The sequence below is a fragment of the Adiantum capillus-veneris genome, chromosome 14, assembly GCF_014529385.1.
Source record: "Adiantum capillus-veneris isolate H3 chromosome 14, ASM1452938v2, whole genome shotgun sequence".
Classification (NCBI taxonomy): domain Eukaryota; kingdom Viridiplantae; phylum Streptophyta; class Polypodiopsida; order Polypodiales; family Pteridaceae; genus Adiantum; species Adiantum capillus-veneris.
Genome location: NC_140944.1, coordinates 92,163,340 through 92,179,392, shown reverse-complemented (window position 1 = coordinate 92,179,392; position 16,053 = coordinate 92,163,340). Strand labels below are relative to the sequence as shown.

The following is a 16,053-nucleotide window of genomic DNA, read 5'->3' as shown; positions in this document are numbered from 1 at the left end:
TATTCCATATTCAACTCAACCGAACGGCATTGTTGAACCAAAGAATCGCACTATTCTCAATGATGTAAGATGTATGCTGATTCATTCTGGTTTATCTCGTGTTTTTTGGGCTAAAGCTACTTTGACAGCAATATTTATTCAGAATCATCTTCCTACTACTGCACCTTCTGGTAAGATACCCAGCACATCATGGACATGTGACATTCCTTCTGTATCTCATCTTCGAACCTTTGGATGCATTGCTTATATTTATATTCCCAAAGAAACACGAACAAAGCTTGATGCTCCTGGTCTTAAAGTTATTTTTATTGGATATTTTGACACTTCCAAAGGCTACAAATTCTATGACCCTTCCTCCAAGAAAGTAATTGTGAATCGTGATGCCACTTTTAACGAACAACTTATGGGAGGCTCATGGTCCATGGATGATTCTGATGATACTAAATCATTGCTTCAGGCTTTTCCATTTCTTTCAGATGATGAAACTCTTCCTATAGAGAAGCTTTCCTCTTCACAACCATCCATTCCGAATGTTGCCAATGATGATATTGATATTTTTGTTGATCTGCCTATTGATTTTGAACATGGCTCATGTCATGTTTATGATGACGATATTGTTGATAATGCTTTCTCTATTTCTGAAGATCCCATTACTTATGATGAAGCTATCTCTTCACCACAAAAGGATCAATGGCAAGAGGCTATGGAAGCAGAGTACGATTCTCTTATCTCTAAAGGTACATGGATACTAACTGAACTACCTCATGGTCGTACAGGTATTAAGTGTAAGTGGGTCTATAAGACAAAATCAAAAGCAGATGGATCTTTTGACAAGTTCCAGGCACGTCTAGTTGCAAAAGGTTACTCCCAAGTAGCTAGTGTTGATTATCAAGAGACCTTTTCACCAGTTGTTCACATTACAAGTGTTCAAGTTTTATTGGCATTTGCTGTTCAGGTTGATTTAAAAGCTCATCAAATGGATGTGCGAACTGCTTTTCTTAATGGTGACCTGGAAGAGGAAATTTATATGGAACAACCAAAAGGGTTTGTTATTCTAGGTAAAGAACCTTGTTGCTCAACTCCATAAGGCACTGTATGGTCTCAAAAAGCTTCGCGAGCCTGGTATACAAAATTTGATCTTTTTCTCACCTCTAAAGGATTCATCTCTTGCTCTTCAGACCCCAACTTATATATAAAACGCCAAGGTACCAGCTTTGTGATTCTTGTTCTTTATGTGGATGATACTACCCCTTGTTTCCAATGATTTAAGATTTCTTCAGCAAGTGAAAAATTTATTGTCTTCTGCATTTGATATGGTGGATCTTGGAGAGATTCACTCATGTCTTGGCATTCAGATCCAACGAAACCATACAAAAGGTATTTTATTCCTTCGACAGTCAAATTTTATTGCAGATATTATTCAAAAATTTGGTATGGAATCCGCACATTCGGCCAACACACCTTGTCTTGTGAGCTCTACGAAGAACACTTCTAACAATGGCGATCAACTTGTCACGAATCAACCTTATGCTAACTTGATTGCATGTCTTCAGTTTCTTGGTATGAATACTCGTCCTGGTATTCTGTTTGTTGCTAATTATCTTGGACAACATCTTGCACGTCCTTTTCTTAAGCATTGGTCTGCAGCAAAGCGTGTATTGAAATACTTGAAAGGCACTACAGATTTTGGTTTGGTTTATCGTTGACAACTCACATTGGATTCCATGCAATCTCTTCCTCTTTTGGGTTACACAGATGCAGACTGGGCAATCTCACATTTATCTATGCGATCTACTAGTGGAAATTGCTTCTTTATAAATGGTTGTCTCGTTTCTTGGATCAGCAAGAAACAACGTTGTGTTGCAGTTTCTACAACTGAGTCAGAATATGTCGCGGTATCACTTGCAGCTCGTGAGCTGATCTGGCTTCGACAAATACTAGTTGATATTGGTCACTCTCCTCTTTCTAGTACACCCTTGCGACGTGACAACCAAAGTGCTATTAGTCTTGCAAAAGACTACGTTCAACATAATAAGTCAAAGCACATTGCTGTCCATTATCATTATGTCAGGTATGAAGTACGCAAAGGAACCATTATGGTTGAGCATTGCCCAAGTGACCAGATGATTGCAGACATTCTTACCAAAGGCCTCAACGAGTCACGTTTCATCCTCTTGCACTCGGAGCTCGGAGTTGCTTCGGCTTCACTCTTTCTAGATTAGCTTATCTGCTATTGTGGTAGCTTTGTACATATGACATTGTAATCCTATAGGTACCATGCACTATGCACACTCCATATTTGCACATTGTGATCTCTGAGTCACTTGTATATTTGTACATAGATACACAACTCACTTTCACATCATCATCGTTGGTTCATATTTTCACATTGTATAGGGACTTGGATTTTTCCCTTGAACTCCCCGAGGGTTTTTTTATCCAGAGCTAGAGACCTTTGTTTGAGTGGGGCTGTTGGAGCTATATATGGCTCACTCTACTCAACTTGGTCTCACCTATATATTTGTATCTTGTCCTCGTTATGAATCAGTCTTTGGGAACGTACATGGTGTGTCTCTTGTCTCGTCTCTCTCTCTCTTTCTCTCTACATCTCAACATATAAAAAAGTGCCCTTCAATAATTGTCAACACACATACGCACGTGCACACACACCCTAGTATTAGAAATATAAATTATATTTCTTCAATGGGTATAGCCGTACAATATTGAGCTAACGGCTCATGCAAATAATGATGAGAGAGCAATTTCCTGGTTTATAGTTGATAATTGCCTACCTAGTTGTATCCACATTCTAATAATCGAGGTAACAGTCAATTCGGGTATAAGTGCATCTGGTCAGAGTCCTCATATGGTCATCATTGCTAGAATATCAAAGCCTGATGCATCTTGATGGGGAAAATTTTGCCCTAACATACTATGATTAATCATGGTGTTTACAATTCAAGGCATGAAAAGATTTTTTGTAGTGTCAACATCTCTTTCTCTTTCATATCATTGCTGATGATATCTATCATCCACTCTTCTATGTCCTACCGATGTGTGGCCATGGAGAGTCTGTGTAGATGGAATGGTCGTCATTAATATTGGCTTTTTTTAAAAAGTCCCCCTCAAGGCTTCTATACTTCTAATGAACCAGTAATATTGTTGTAGATTCTAGGGCTTAATGAATGTGAACTGCAACCTACTTTTGGTAACAAATCTTGGCTTTTTATGCCATAGGTCAAAAAGTACAGAAACAATGGACTCAGCGAGTCCTTAACATTATCTTAACGGGCATTCTTTTCTTTCAAATCTTATACATCTTACATATTTAGGTGATTAAGTCTATTTGTACAAGACAAATCATAGTTTCACTTTCAAAAGACAACGGGTAGGAGACATTTTATTGACCTTTGCAAAGTATAAGGAAGTTTGCCTCATCTTAGCCTAAGGCTAGTTGAAAATCTAAATTTATCGGTTTCAAACTATAGTTTGCAAAAGAAAAACCAGTAACAAATACACCATTCAGAGACCAATAGCAATGAGTTTCTCACAACCAAATCTTTTGGAGCTACTCTTGTAATGCTACAATTGACAATTATTTAGAAAAAGGCATACCAAGAAGAAAATTTACAACGTGGCGAACCTCTTTGACTTGTTATCTTCGTGGCTAGCATGTGAAGTGAAATCAGGTTAGTTTTGAACATGTAAAGTTTGAGAGCTCTTACGAGATCAAAGATTTTAGGAAAATGGTTAATCGTCAAGAGATTTTATGAATGAGTAGGTAGAGGGAGTTGCAAGGGAGAAATATTCAAGGTTATGAGAAGATAATGACTTTTACAACTATGTGATCAGCTATGTGTTTATAGAGAACCTCCTCCTTCCATGTCAATGATGATGAGCCAAATCTTGATCGTCATCTATTGTGGAACCTCAATCATCGTGTAGACTTCTGATTGCTTTTGTTTTCCTGGTCTACCATCACAATTGCTTGTGTTGTCTTGCTACTTAGGATGTGATATGGATAAAGGGTATTGAGGAAGCTATGAGAGAGACATAGATGATTCCATCATCTAATTAACCTCGAGTTTTAGCATACTATTGTACGTGCTTGGAGAAAGTAACCTGTGTATAATGCTATAGTGTATATATGTATTAATGAGTAATAGTCGTGTAGGTGCATGTTGCATGCAGTGGGGCAACACCGAGTACATGATGAATACATGGCGATGCTCAAATTGAAGCAAGACGTCGCTACTGGACCTCGATAAAATGCAACTCCAAGCTTTTATCAATAACGGAATGGAACCTCTATTCAGAGTGGTGAACACAACTCGAATCTCCAAGCATAAGCAACAAACATGGGAATCTCACAAGATTTTTTTTAAAAGGTTGGGAAGCAGAAAAAAATCAAGCTTTGAAAGTGCTCTTGCCCCATGTCATCCCGTATTTGCATAGTGCATTGCGCGATGATTCCTACAAAGTGGTGCTAGGTATAGCAATGTTGCAGATAGGAGAACAAAGAGAGAGTAAGTGAGAAACTAACGTTGAGAGAGAGAGAGAGAGAGAGAGAGAGAGAGAGAGAGAGAGAGAGAGAGAGAGAGAGAGAGAGAGATGAACCGAATCAATAATTACATGCACCCACACAAAAGCTTGAAGTTGTAGTTGGTGCTAGCTGAAAAGGGGCAACTGGACTCAATTTTGACGAATAAATGTCGACATCACTGTAGTGTGGGTGTGGTAGTGGAAAAAATAAAATCAAGTGTCAACGACGCGTTTGGGTGGCGATCAGACTGCATGCATTTCAATGTGTGTGGTAGCAAAAGCTGTTGGCGGGAAAAAGAGATGGTGGATAGCCGGAAATTTTTTTAATGGGTGGAGGTTACAACTGTTGGTGGTTAGATTTGCATGCAATGGCCAACATCGCCAAAAAAAGAGGCAGTTTGTGGGTGTGCGAGACAAAAGGAGGAACAAAGAGAGGGTTTTGATGGCAGATGGCTAGCGAAAAGAGATAAGGTGTTAACGCGGGGAGAGAGAGTTTTGACTATTAACAATATACATAACACATGAGATATTCTACAAAGACCTTGGACTATAGATATAGTACAAAATCATGTATTTCTTTCGACAGTATATCCAAAGCAAACACATCTTAGTTACAGGCCAATAAAGGGTAAGATGGTCTTGTTTTAGTCCAATAGTTACAAGTACAGCACTTCATCTTCTTAATTGGTAGCCAAGGAGAGGACACCCTTACCTGCATCCACAGTAAGAAAACAAACTTTTGGTTAGCTTCCAGACAACATTGCAGGTAACTAGGGTGACCCAGTTGTCATCCATGTCACCGAGGTACCAAAAAAGAAAAAATCATGCTCCTAATAATGAGATAAATAATTTTGTGTTTTGCATATGCCAGAGTTTTGTATGTTTTTAACAAAATATGAAATTTCTTGGAAAACCCATATAGTTTTAATTCAAGTCTAACTTTAATTTAAAGTGAAGTTTTAACAAGCTAGGACCTAGTCCTTGTTACATCAATTGTGAATTCAAGCCATGATATGGTTCATTCTGACAATCTTAATTACCGGCGAGAACAGCATGTTCCTTCTGAAATTAATTTTACTGTTAAAAAATTCCTCTAGAAAGCAGATTTTCATGAGTTTAAGCAATTCAAAAGTCATATTCCCTTTGAAACCAACCAGGATATGCAGACAGTCATCAAAAAAACCTTTTACAAAAACACATCCGCCTACTAGTTACAAGTCAGATTATGTCAACCATCAAACCATGTATGTCAGCTTCCAAAGAATAGTGTAAGCCTTATACACCCAAGCTTCAACCCATACCCTCAAGCCGAACAAAGGGCCATAACAACCATAGTATTCTAGTCGGAAACCCCAACCAAACCTTTAGATTTATCCATGATGTGTCAACAGTCTGCTACTGGTATAATTCCCAGCACATAAATAACCAACAGTTAGTGAACACTTTAATTATTGCTGTAAACAACCATTACAAAAAGAGTTAGTCGAGGGTAGACCATACAATATTCCAACCATGCCAGCCATTCGGCCGAAACAGCCAACTATATCGGCCAGATAGCACAAAAAAATAATCGATAGTTAGTAATTTTAATAGTGCTGCAGTCATCCAACAACACAAGTCAGTCGAGGATAACCCTCAAGTAACCCATCAAGCCACCCTTTCGGCCAACCATTCCAGCCATACCGGCCAAGTATCATCAAAAATAAAAAATAATGAATAATGATAGGGTAGTAATATTATTGCTGCAAAAAGAACTGCAAGACGTGGATCAACATAATCCACACAAAACCAACTTAATAGCTGGTATACACATCACCCTTCTCGACCTTCATATAGTCCATACAGTTTTGGTACTCATTAGCTGGTTTAAAGACATGAACAGGGGAGAAGATCATCCGCAATAGCTAGGGCCAGCAAAGGACGACAAAAAAAAACCATTCTATCCCAAAACTAGGCAAGGAACCAATCACCAAATCCCCTTAATCCTTTATGTACAATATCCGAACCTAGTCTAGCAAATGCTTATACAAATGGTTAATTACCATATCCTCATCCAAAAGTAAGGCAAGGCCAAGAGTCAAGAAGCATCCCAAACCTTTGTGCCAGTCAGAAAGAGATGGTCGGCACTATAGCCCGACAACCTGTTATAGAGTGTTGAATTTGATTCTCAAACCCTAAAATTCAAAATCAACAGTAGCCAGGATACAACTTAAGATCAGTTTATTGCATGATTCCTCTTTCTAGCAAAAAAAAAGCAATCGGCATTAGTGGATTACCTAACATAATCCCAAAATATCATTTATAGAGTATAAGTCAAAATAGAGAGAATAAAAGTAATGCACATGTTCATTCATTTCTGAATACCACAACAAAGGGAAAAGAGAGAAGACTACCCACACTAAAAAGGGACAGCAAATACTACCACTTTTATCCTCCTACTGTAAGGCAATGCTAAGAAGCAACCCAAAATTTCATCTAATGTGATAAAGGACAGTCACCCAACTTACTAGTTGGTAAAAGCACAAAACCCAGTTGGCAAAGGCTAGGGCCAGCGGAGGACAGCTTATCCTACCCTATCTAAAAGAACAGCAATGAGCCAATCACCTATCCCATTATCACAACATAATGGAACATCCGAACCCACACAACCTTTGTTTAGTCAAAGGCCCAATCGGCAACTGCTATGGACAGCATAGAACCTCAGTAGCAAGGATACATCCTAAGAGTAGTTTACTGCATAATGCCTATTTCTATCCTTTCAGTAGTTCCATTCCCAAACCAAATCGATCATCAGAATATGCTTCAGCCAAAAGCAACTTAGAAGGCCAGTCCATTCTATCCATCAACCAATTGTAAGACAAACTTAATAATCAAAGCTACACATGAATTGAGATAAATAGAGAGCGAGAGCAAGAGAGAAAGCACGTGCACATGTACCTCCTAGAGCGGAGTGCTACACCAGCACATGGAGAGAGAAGAGAGGGGAGGAGAGATGAATAGACACATGCACTAGGTGCAATCTCCCCTCCTGCAAGAGCGAGCTTTTTTCTCTTGCACATATTTATTTATAGATTTCTTGAATACTCAAAATGAGTACAGACTGCCCGATCGGACATAATAATGATCAAAGCTCATAAAGAGCACTTGAATAATAAAATGTACATAAATGTAATATCCTTTCAAATAATCCATCGACTGCTGCTTTTGCCACCTGTCAGCTGCAATAAATAGGTACTTATCAATTTTCGTTACATCAACACCCTATCACAAGGGCCTACAAGAAATAATAAAAAAGAAAGTTTGTTGCCATGCGGCATTAATTGACAAGTTTTATCTAATGGTCCAAAATTACACCCAAAATGCAACCCTTTACTAAAGGCTTATGTAGTCAAAAAATACTCTCGTCCTCATCAAGTTTTAATTCTTGTAATGTGTGGTATAGGAACCAAATATATTCAAACTAGTTAATGTTTCAAATGACCAAGCATGCCTCCACCTTGACGAAAGTGCAAAGTACGTAATTTGCATCCAAACCTTTATGCTTATGTGTTTGCTTGGGCAACACATAAAGAGTACAGGGCAGGGCACAACTTCTGTTCCTTATATTTATCGAGGAGACCACAATGCCGACTTTCCATCATACTTCTGTATGACATTCTTGCATGACATGAAATATAGGTTTAGTGTTTTCACTCTATACCTCATTGCGTGAAAAAATGTTTAAACCATTCACATTGTTTCCATGTAGCTTAACACAAACAAGATACTCTATCTTGCACACTTGGACGACATTCGTACATGATTACTATGTCAGTAGTGCACTTCAATTTTTAGAGTTTGTCAACGTTTTTTGCATTTTTAGATGGAGGACGAGAACAATTTTTCCATTTTGCAGACGTTGTAGCAAGCATGTACCACTTCTGATACACACGAGTAATTATGAAGCTGTTCAATTGCATGTTTATTAAAATTTTTCATTGTTACAATGTCCTCTGTTTCATGTCTATTATATTGTATTAAAGATAACTTCCATAGCAAGGCCCACCAAGCAAGACTAGCTATCCTTCTACGCCTTCGCTTTGCCTCCCCCCCCCTTCCTTCTTCTCTCTCTCTCTCTCTCTCTCTCTCTCCCCTTCTTTCTCCCACTTTGTTGTCTTCTCAAAATCTGCAACAATTGTCAAGAAATCTTTGTGTACCTAACATATTAATTGCCTAGGCCTTGTTTTTTTCCTTGCCCTCCCTTGTTTCTTTTCACATCTCCTCCACCCATCATCTATTGATTCCTATCAATGTGTTGAAATAAAGACTTAAATTATCCATTCGACAATTCTCTTTTGTTATCTCTATAATTCTCAAAATTTATGATAACGGTGAAACACCTTGAATCATTCATGTAAGTTTCGATCATCACAACAAGATCTAATGAAAGAACAAAGAGAACTTCATCAAACAACGAGAAGGATGCAATGCCAAGTAACTTCAGGTGTTCCTATAACAAAACATAGACATATGTTAAGCTTAAACGAACCCACATAGAAGTACAAGCAATTGATGCAGTCTCAAATAGTTAGATGAAGTGTGGTATATTGATTCACCTATGTGTGAGTTTGAAACTCCCTTTGTTTTGGTTTTTTGGGGCATTCTCATGTAGTGGTATCCAATTTCGTTACATGAGGTTTTTGAATTTGTGCATTGCTTACTAGTGTCAAGCGCACAATTGCCTTTTGTTACTTGATGTAACTCCCTTTCACGCAATGTTCCATGGAGTATGTTTTAAGGTCGATTATGTTGTCCTTAATTTGGGCTAGTAACTCTAATCAACCTTGATATGTTGAACACTTGGTATGTTGTCTCTCTCTAGGGTTGCTCTTGGGGGGTTTGGTAAAGGATAATATTGCAGAGAGGAGTGATTGAAAGGTTTGTGAATAAGATGTTTATTGCAAGCTAAACTCAGGGGGGAAATATTAATAAACACTAATTAAAAAATGTATAATCTCTCTCTCTCTCTCTCTCTCTCTCTCTCTCTCTCTCTCTCTCTGCAGCAAATATTTTCCCCTTTCGATTGAAACTCGAACCCATCGCGCATCTGCAGGCTTCGTTTCTCAAAACGGGCTTGCTCTGTGCCACCATAGCTCCACTGTCCATCTCCAAGCTCAGCTTTGCCTCAGAAGAGGAAGAAGGCGGAGGTAGAGGAAGAGGTCCTAGAAGAGGTTCCCTTGTTCAACATCTCGGGAAAACTTATCTTACGGTTCGATCGTCGTAACTTGCGTTCACTCCGGTGTCTACCTGTCTGTGATGTAAGTTTGCCATGGGAGCTTCAGCCAGCTCACAAAGAGCAGGAGCAAAATTAGGGCAATAGCAGAGGGGTGACCTCTTGCGTTTATGAGAGAGGGCTTGTCAGACCGCTGATGGCGGATGTGCTTCATGGTTCTGTACTATGCCTTGCTCTCCGATGCCGTACGGCTACCAATTTTTGTGATAAAAAGAAGCTCGCCCGTATTGCTACAGAAAGGGAAGCATGCTGAGTGTGCTACGGGTGCACTTGCCCTCGGATATTCCCATTGTGGGCTGTGAGCTTACCCCATATGTTCTTCTTCGACGTCCAGATGGCTCCATTACCCCAGATGATATTCCGGAAAGCTCTCCTGTTGATGGATTTTACCTTAAACACAGATGGTCAGTCACTTTGATTCAGATATTAATGTTTTATTAGCTTTAATCCTGTTGATGGATTTTACCTTCAGCACAGATGGTTGGTCACTTTGATTCAGAGTTTAACGTTTCCTTAGCTTTAATCTTGCAATTAATATGTTCTAGTTGATCAGGTATGGACAATAATAAGAAATATGAATGATTTATGGATATTTTATTCATGGTTCTTCCTGGCTTGTTAATGTTAAGCTGAATCTTCCTGGTATTTATGAATTACAAGTAAGTTGCAATCAATTTTCAGGTATCGTATTCAAAGTGACAAAGGAATTGCAGTATGCAATGTGCATCCATCAGAACCTGCCACTTTGCAGTGTCTAGGATGCATCAAGGCAAAAACTGTCAGTAAAAGTTATCATTGCTCTCCAGAGTGTTTTGCAGATTCATGGAGGCAGCACAGATCGCTGCACGCACGAGCTTCAAATGCTGTGCAGGAGAATGGCCCTGAAGAAGAAGAGATGTTTGGAAGCTTTACGGGGGGCAGCTCTGTTGGATCTACAGTGGGAGCAGCACTGCTAGGGCTCAGCAACGGATCTATTCCTGTTCTTGTCTCAGATAGAGGTGGAGCAGGTGAAACATGGTACGAGGTTGGAAGGAGCAGGACATATACTCCCTCTGCTGATGATGTTGGACACGTGCTAAAATTTGAGTGTACTGCAATAGACTCAAGCAACGGACAGTCCGTAGCTCCTGCAAGTACACTCTTGACTTCAAGAGTCATCCCTGCCCCTTCTCCAACTCCTCGTCGCATGATCCCTCTTAGCTACATGGATGGAATGTCAGGTTTAGATGTGGAAAGCCACTCCTCAGCTGCAGGCACCTTCACAGTTCTTTCGTATAATGTGCTTGCTGATCTTTATGCAACCAGTGAGATGTACAGCTATTGCCCTCCCTGGGCTTTGTCCTGGGCTTACAGACGACAGAATTTACTTCGTGAAATTGTTGGCTACAGGGCAGACATTTTGTGCCTTCAGGAGGTGCGGACATGCGTGTGATAGCTGTGAATTGTGTTGAAGTGGGGTAACACACTATATCGACCTTGGTTAGGTGGTGTTTTTTGCAGGTGCAAAGTGACCATTTTGATGAGTTCTTTCAACCTGAGCTGGAGAAGCATGGATATGTAGCAGTATACAAGAAGAAAACAACAGAGGTACTTCTATTTTTATAATATTGTTTGTTCTGAAATCTTTTCAAGAGGTTAATTTGTGAAGTTTTTTTGATCACAGTGTTTTTATTTTTTGGAAAGTGGTTAATAGTTTTCATGCACTGTAGATGACAATGCATTCAGAGGATATACTTATGTTTAGCTACAAATTGTCCAGTATAGTATTTTATTTCATGAAGTTTTCCTTACTTTTTTAGTTTCTGAAATTACTACATGGCAGAGCCTATTGTTAACTTCTGTAAGCATAGTATTGAAAGGCTTTCAGTGGGCCTGAATAATGGTGAAAGATTTTCTGTCTGCTTTTACTGCGTACATTAAATCTATTGCTTCAGGATGCTGTGTTATTATGGTTTCATGCACAGAAGTAGTGAGTCTTCGACTGTCAATAGGTAAAGTGGGTGGGCTGTGCACTGTTAAGAATATTGTGGTTTTTATTGCATAATCTTATTTGTATCTTTCTGATCTACCAGAGGTTTTAGGAGATTTTAGTGGGTCCGTTGGGATTTTGACATCTTCTTCCCTTTCTGCATTGTGCTTAAAATTGAGTTTGACAATGTTGATCTGAGGTTTGAGGAGCTTCCAGTGGGTCAGATATTTTTTCCCTCCCTTTCCACAGTGTGTTATAAATGAGCTTTGCAATTAGCCTGGTCGGAAGAAGACTCTATTTAAACGGAAGCATTGTTAACTATTAAAAAAAAGCTCAAGCAGTAAAGGGCTTAACAACATTTGTGTCCGCATGGATTTGAGATCATTGTTACAAATATTCATTTACCTTTTACATTTAGGCCAGGGCTTGTATTTTACTGGACCTTTTTGGGAAATTGGTGATTGGAAGAAGCGAGTTGGAAGAAAAGGTGCATGTGTGCCATTATGTGTGCATTTTTTGTGCATCACATGGAGGCTTTGTATACATGTATGTGCATTGTGCAAGTTGTGTGGATTGTGTGTTCATGTGTGTGATTATGTCTGCATTGTGTGTGATTTTGTGTGCATTATGTGGAGATTTTGTGTGCATGTGTGTGCATTGTGTGTGGTTATGTGTGCATGTGTGCATTTTGTGCATTAGGTGGAGTTCCTCTGGTTGTTGCCTTTCTCAAGGACATTGCTATGCTGTGGTGGTGTTTGTCCACAAGCCACATGCTCCAAGACATGTCAAAGAGTGGCAGCGGAAGCATAAAGGAAGAAAGAGAATTGTCAAAGAGATTTAGAGAGAGGTCGCAAGTAGCAAAGGCTGTGTGTCACAAATTATTGACGTGTCAAGCCACTGAAGAACGGAGCCCACTTGCAGATCCCGGCCGAGGGGCCTAAACCTTAAGAGAAGCAACAGAAGCAGCAGAAGAAGATCCAACCAACCTAAGGTTTCAGTTCGATGGGGCCTAGAGTAAAGCAGCCCACACTCACATACAAAAAAGCGTAGAAGCTGATGATGTGGCATTCTATACGGAATTTTTGGATTTTAGGCTGGCTTTTGACGTGGCAGATTGTACGGATTGCCATATTTTACACTGGTTGTTGATGTGGTAGATTGTACGGATTTCCGTGTTTTACACTGGTTGCTTACATGGCAGTTGTATGGATTCTTGCTTTCACGCTGACAGCTTTTGAGCACCTGGTAAGTGCTTTTTATGGCCGAGGGCCTTTAAATATGAGCCAAAGGCTCATTCTTTGGCATGCTTCAGTACGTAGGTGTAGAGGGTGGGGTACCGGCATTGTACTGAGTTCAAGTAATATAAAGAAATACCGAAAGGGGCACCAAGGTTTGGGGCCATTGCTCTTTGGGGTGGAACTTCGCCACTCCCTGTGTCGTCTATCTCTTTTTGTTCAGTTGTTATTTGAAGTGCTAAAAGTTTGCTCAATTTGTTCTTTTTCGTTGGCACGTGGTGCTTGTCACAAACTGGTGACGTGGCGTTCCATAACACACAGACACATACTTCCTCTGCTGGCTGCGGATTGAACTGGTTGACTGTTGACGTGGCAGCCCGCGAATCACAACGGAAATTGCGAAAGCTAAAAGCTGCGGCAAATTCGCTTTTTGGACAGCTTTTGGATACTGCTCTAATTTATTCAAAGTGAAAGAGAGAAGGAGAACCATTTTGTTTTATTTTTACAAGCAAGAGAGGAAGAACCTTTGCTTTATTTTTCCAAAGCTTTGAAGGCTTTTGAGTTTAACAGCTTTTGGGCTCTGCTTTTGGTATCCCATGTAACCTTCAAATAAGCGGATTGGCCACTTACAACTCAGAGCATCTGGACGCAGAGTCTGAGTGTGAGCGCCTGCCCGCACTCTTGTACTTTGAACTCAGATTAATTCAAAAAGAAATACCGAAAGGGGCGCCAGTCTTTGTGGCCAATATCTCTAGGCACGAAACTTCGCCGGGCCAGTGTCGAATCAATTGTAAACTGTGAACTGTTTTGAAGTGGTTATTTGTGCTGTCGCGGCAAATTTTTGACTTGGAGTGTTCAAGTCTATTACAGTGGTATGAGAGCACGGCCGATTTCTCGTAGAAGGCCGATTTATCTTCTACGAGAAATCTAATCCCTTTTTCCGCGGCATTGAGAATCTGTTTGAGACCTTGTTTGGAACTTGTTTGAAATGGATGGTATTTGTTTTGAACCTGTCCTGGTGCCAATTTGAACTGTTTGACTCTGGTTTGAATGCTTGGTGATTTACTTCTTGGTGGAGTAGTGAGAAATGGTGTTTTTTTGAGAATGCTTGCACATACTCAGCATCGTATATGGAATTTCCGGATTTTACACTGGCTTGCTGACGTGGCGGATTGTATGGTTTTACGGATTCTACGCTGGCTGTTGACGCGACAGGTTGTACGGATTTCCGCGTTTTACGTTGGCCACTGACGTGGCAGAGCTGTACGGATTCTTGCTTTTGCGTTGACAGCTTTTGAGCACTTGCTTTGGGGCCTGTTGCTTTTGAGTTTGAAAGATTTTCATGTAATTGCTTTTTATGGCCAAGGACCATAAAAAGAGCCATAAAAAGGGCTTTTTAAGGCCAAGGGCCTTTAAATATGAGCCAAGGGCTCATTCTTTGACATGCTTCAGTACGAGGTGCAGAGGGTGGAGTACCGGCATTGTATTGAGTTTGAGTAATATAAAGAAATACCAAAAGGGACGCCAAGGTTTGGGGCAATGCTCTTTGGGATGGAACTTCGCCACTCCCCGTGTCGTCTCTCTTTCCGTTCAGTTGTTATTTGAAGTGCTAAAAGTTTGTTCAATCTGCTCTTTCCGTTGGCACGTGGTGCCCGTCTTGTGACACTATGCAGCCATGGTGACCATACCATGTGCAACCTCTCGGGGCGGGAGTACCACCCGGATATAGTGAGTGAGAGCGCCACATACTGCCTTTATACCTGCCTAGGCAGGTCGGCGAGTCACAAAGCCCCACTTCCTCAACAAAAGATAGAGAAAAATACCCCTAAGTAGAGGCGCCCATAAGTATGGGGACATATGACCTAAAATAGTTTTGGTAGACCAAAGTGCCCAACCGGGACCACATGCAGCCAAAAGAAGCAATGCAATCACATGCAATGTTGCTAAATGGACTATTTTCTTATTTTTAATTTCTATGTAATGAGATAAGGATATTTAAATGTGTACACTTCAATTGTTAAAGTTAGAAATTGTAGATCTATTGGAATTGATAAAAGCCATCAAGAACGGACATCTATGTTGGGTGAAAATAAGCATCGTGAAGGACTTGTTCCGCAAGTTCAATGGAGAGAGATTGGAGTATGGAGATTCTCGATGTGCCATAGGATGGGTGACGAGAGCATCGGATAGGGAATATTCCATTGGTCCAGGAGGAAATCTAAACTTGGTAAAGGCAATCAAGAACGGACATCTATGTTGGGTGACATTAAGCATCGTGAAGGACTCGTTGTGTAAATTCGGTGGAGAGAGATTGAAACCGGCCTGTACTTTCAAAAAGGGCGGTAGAATTTACATTGATTTAGCTTTCACCCATTATTAGTCGTCTATTCTACCTGTACTTTCAAGACACAACAAAGGGGAGAGGGATACAGGCGGCTAGATTGTACCTGTATGAGTAGACCGACACCAGATTGGCCCCTAACTTAGGCGCCCCTTTCGGTATTTCTTTATTGTTTAAAAGAGGGAATAAACGCTGTGGTTCCCTACAAGCTGCCCCGCATAAACTTGGCTGAATTTCAATTGTTCCGGCCTGATTTCGGCAGCATAACTGTACTAGGACCCTTCACAATCAGTATTCCCACGCATCGACTGACTTTCCCGACGCATACGGGCACTTTGCAAAACCTGGCGAGAATCTGCAGCACGCTGAATTCTCTGTTTTCAGCCCGGAAATGCGCCAGATCACCTGTACAGCGGTCCCCTCGCGTCCCCGAACCTCCTGGGGGTATTAGGGACCGTTTAGGGCCAAAACCCTAAACCTGCAAAAATACACAGCAGGCTGTAATTTACTGTTTCGGGCTCCGTTTCGCGTGCCGGTCGCATCCGTAGCAAGTCCTCGAGCTCCCGCACCTGTAGGGCTACTTGCCCTTTGAATCGGACGAGATTTCTAGCGTGAAACCTCTTCGAATTCACCTGTACCTGCGGGGGATTAGCCGCTAGCTAATCCAGTACCTGTGCAAGAGGCTCTTGCCTTG

At 40.6% G+C, this 16,053-nt stretch overlaps 1 protein-coding gene across 1 annotated transcript in view; it reads left to right on the top strand.

Moving 5' to 3' along the window:
* The first annotated feature begins 9,555 nt into the window (after positions 1 to 9,555).
* The window catches only part of LOC147442765 (DNAse I-like superfamily protein), a 78,944-nt gene continuing 72,446 nt past the window's right edge, over positions 9,556 to 16,053 (top strand). The window contains exons 1-3 of the mRNA XM_086528817.1: positions 9,556 to 10,218; positions 10,496 to 11,228; positions 11,315 to 11,401. Of these exons, the coding sequence (XP_086384943.1) occupies positions 10,061 to 10,218; positions 10,496 to 11,228; positions 11,315 to 11,401 (978 nt within the window). The 5' untranslated portion in view covers positions 9,556 to 10,060. The remainder of the gene's footprint in view (positions 10,219 to 10,495; positions 11,229 to 11,314; positions 11,402 to 16,053) is intronic.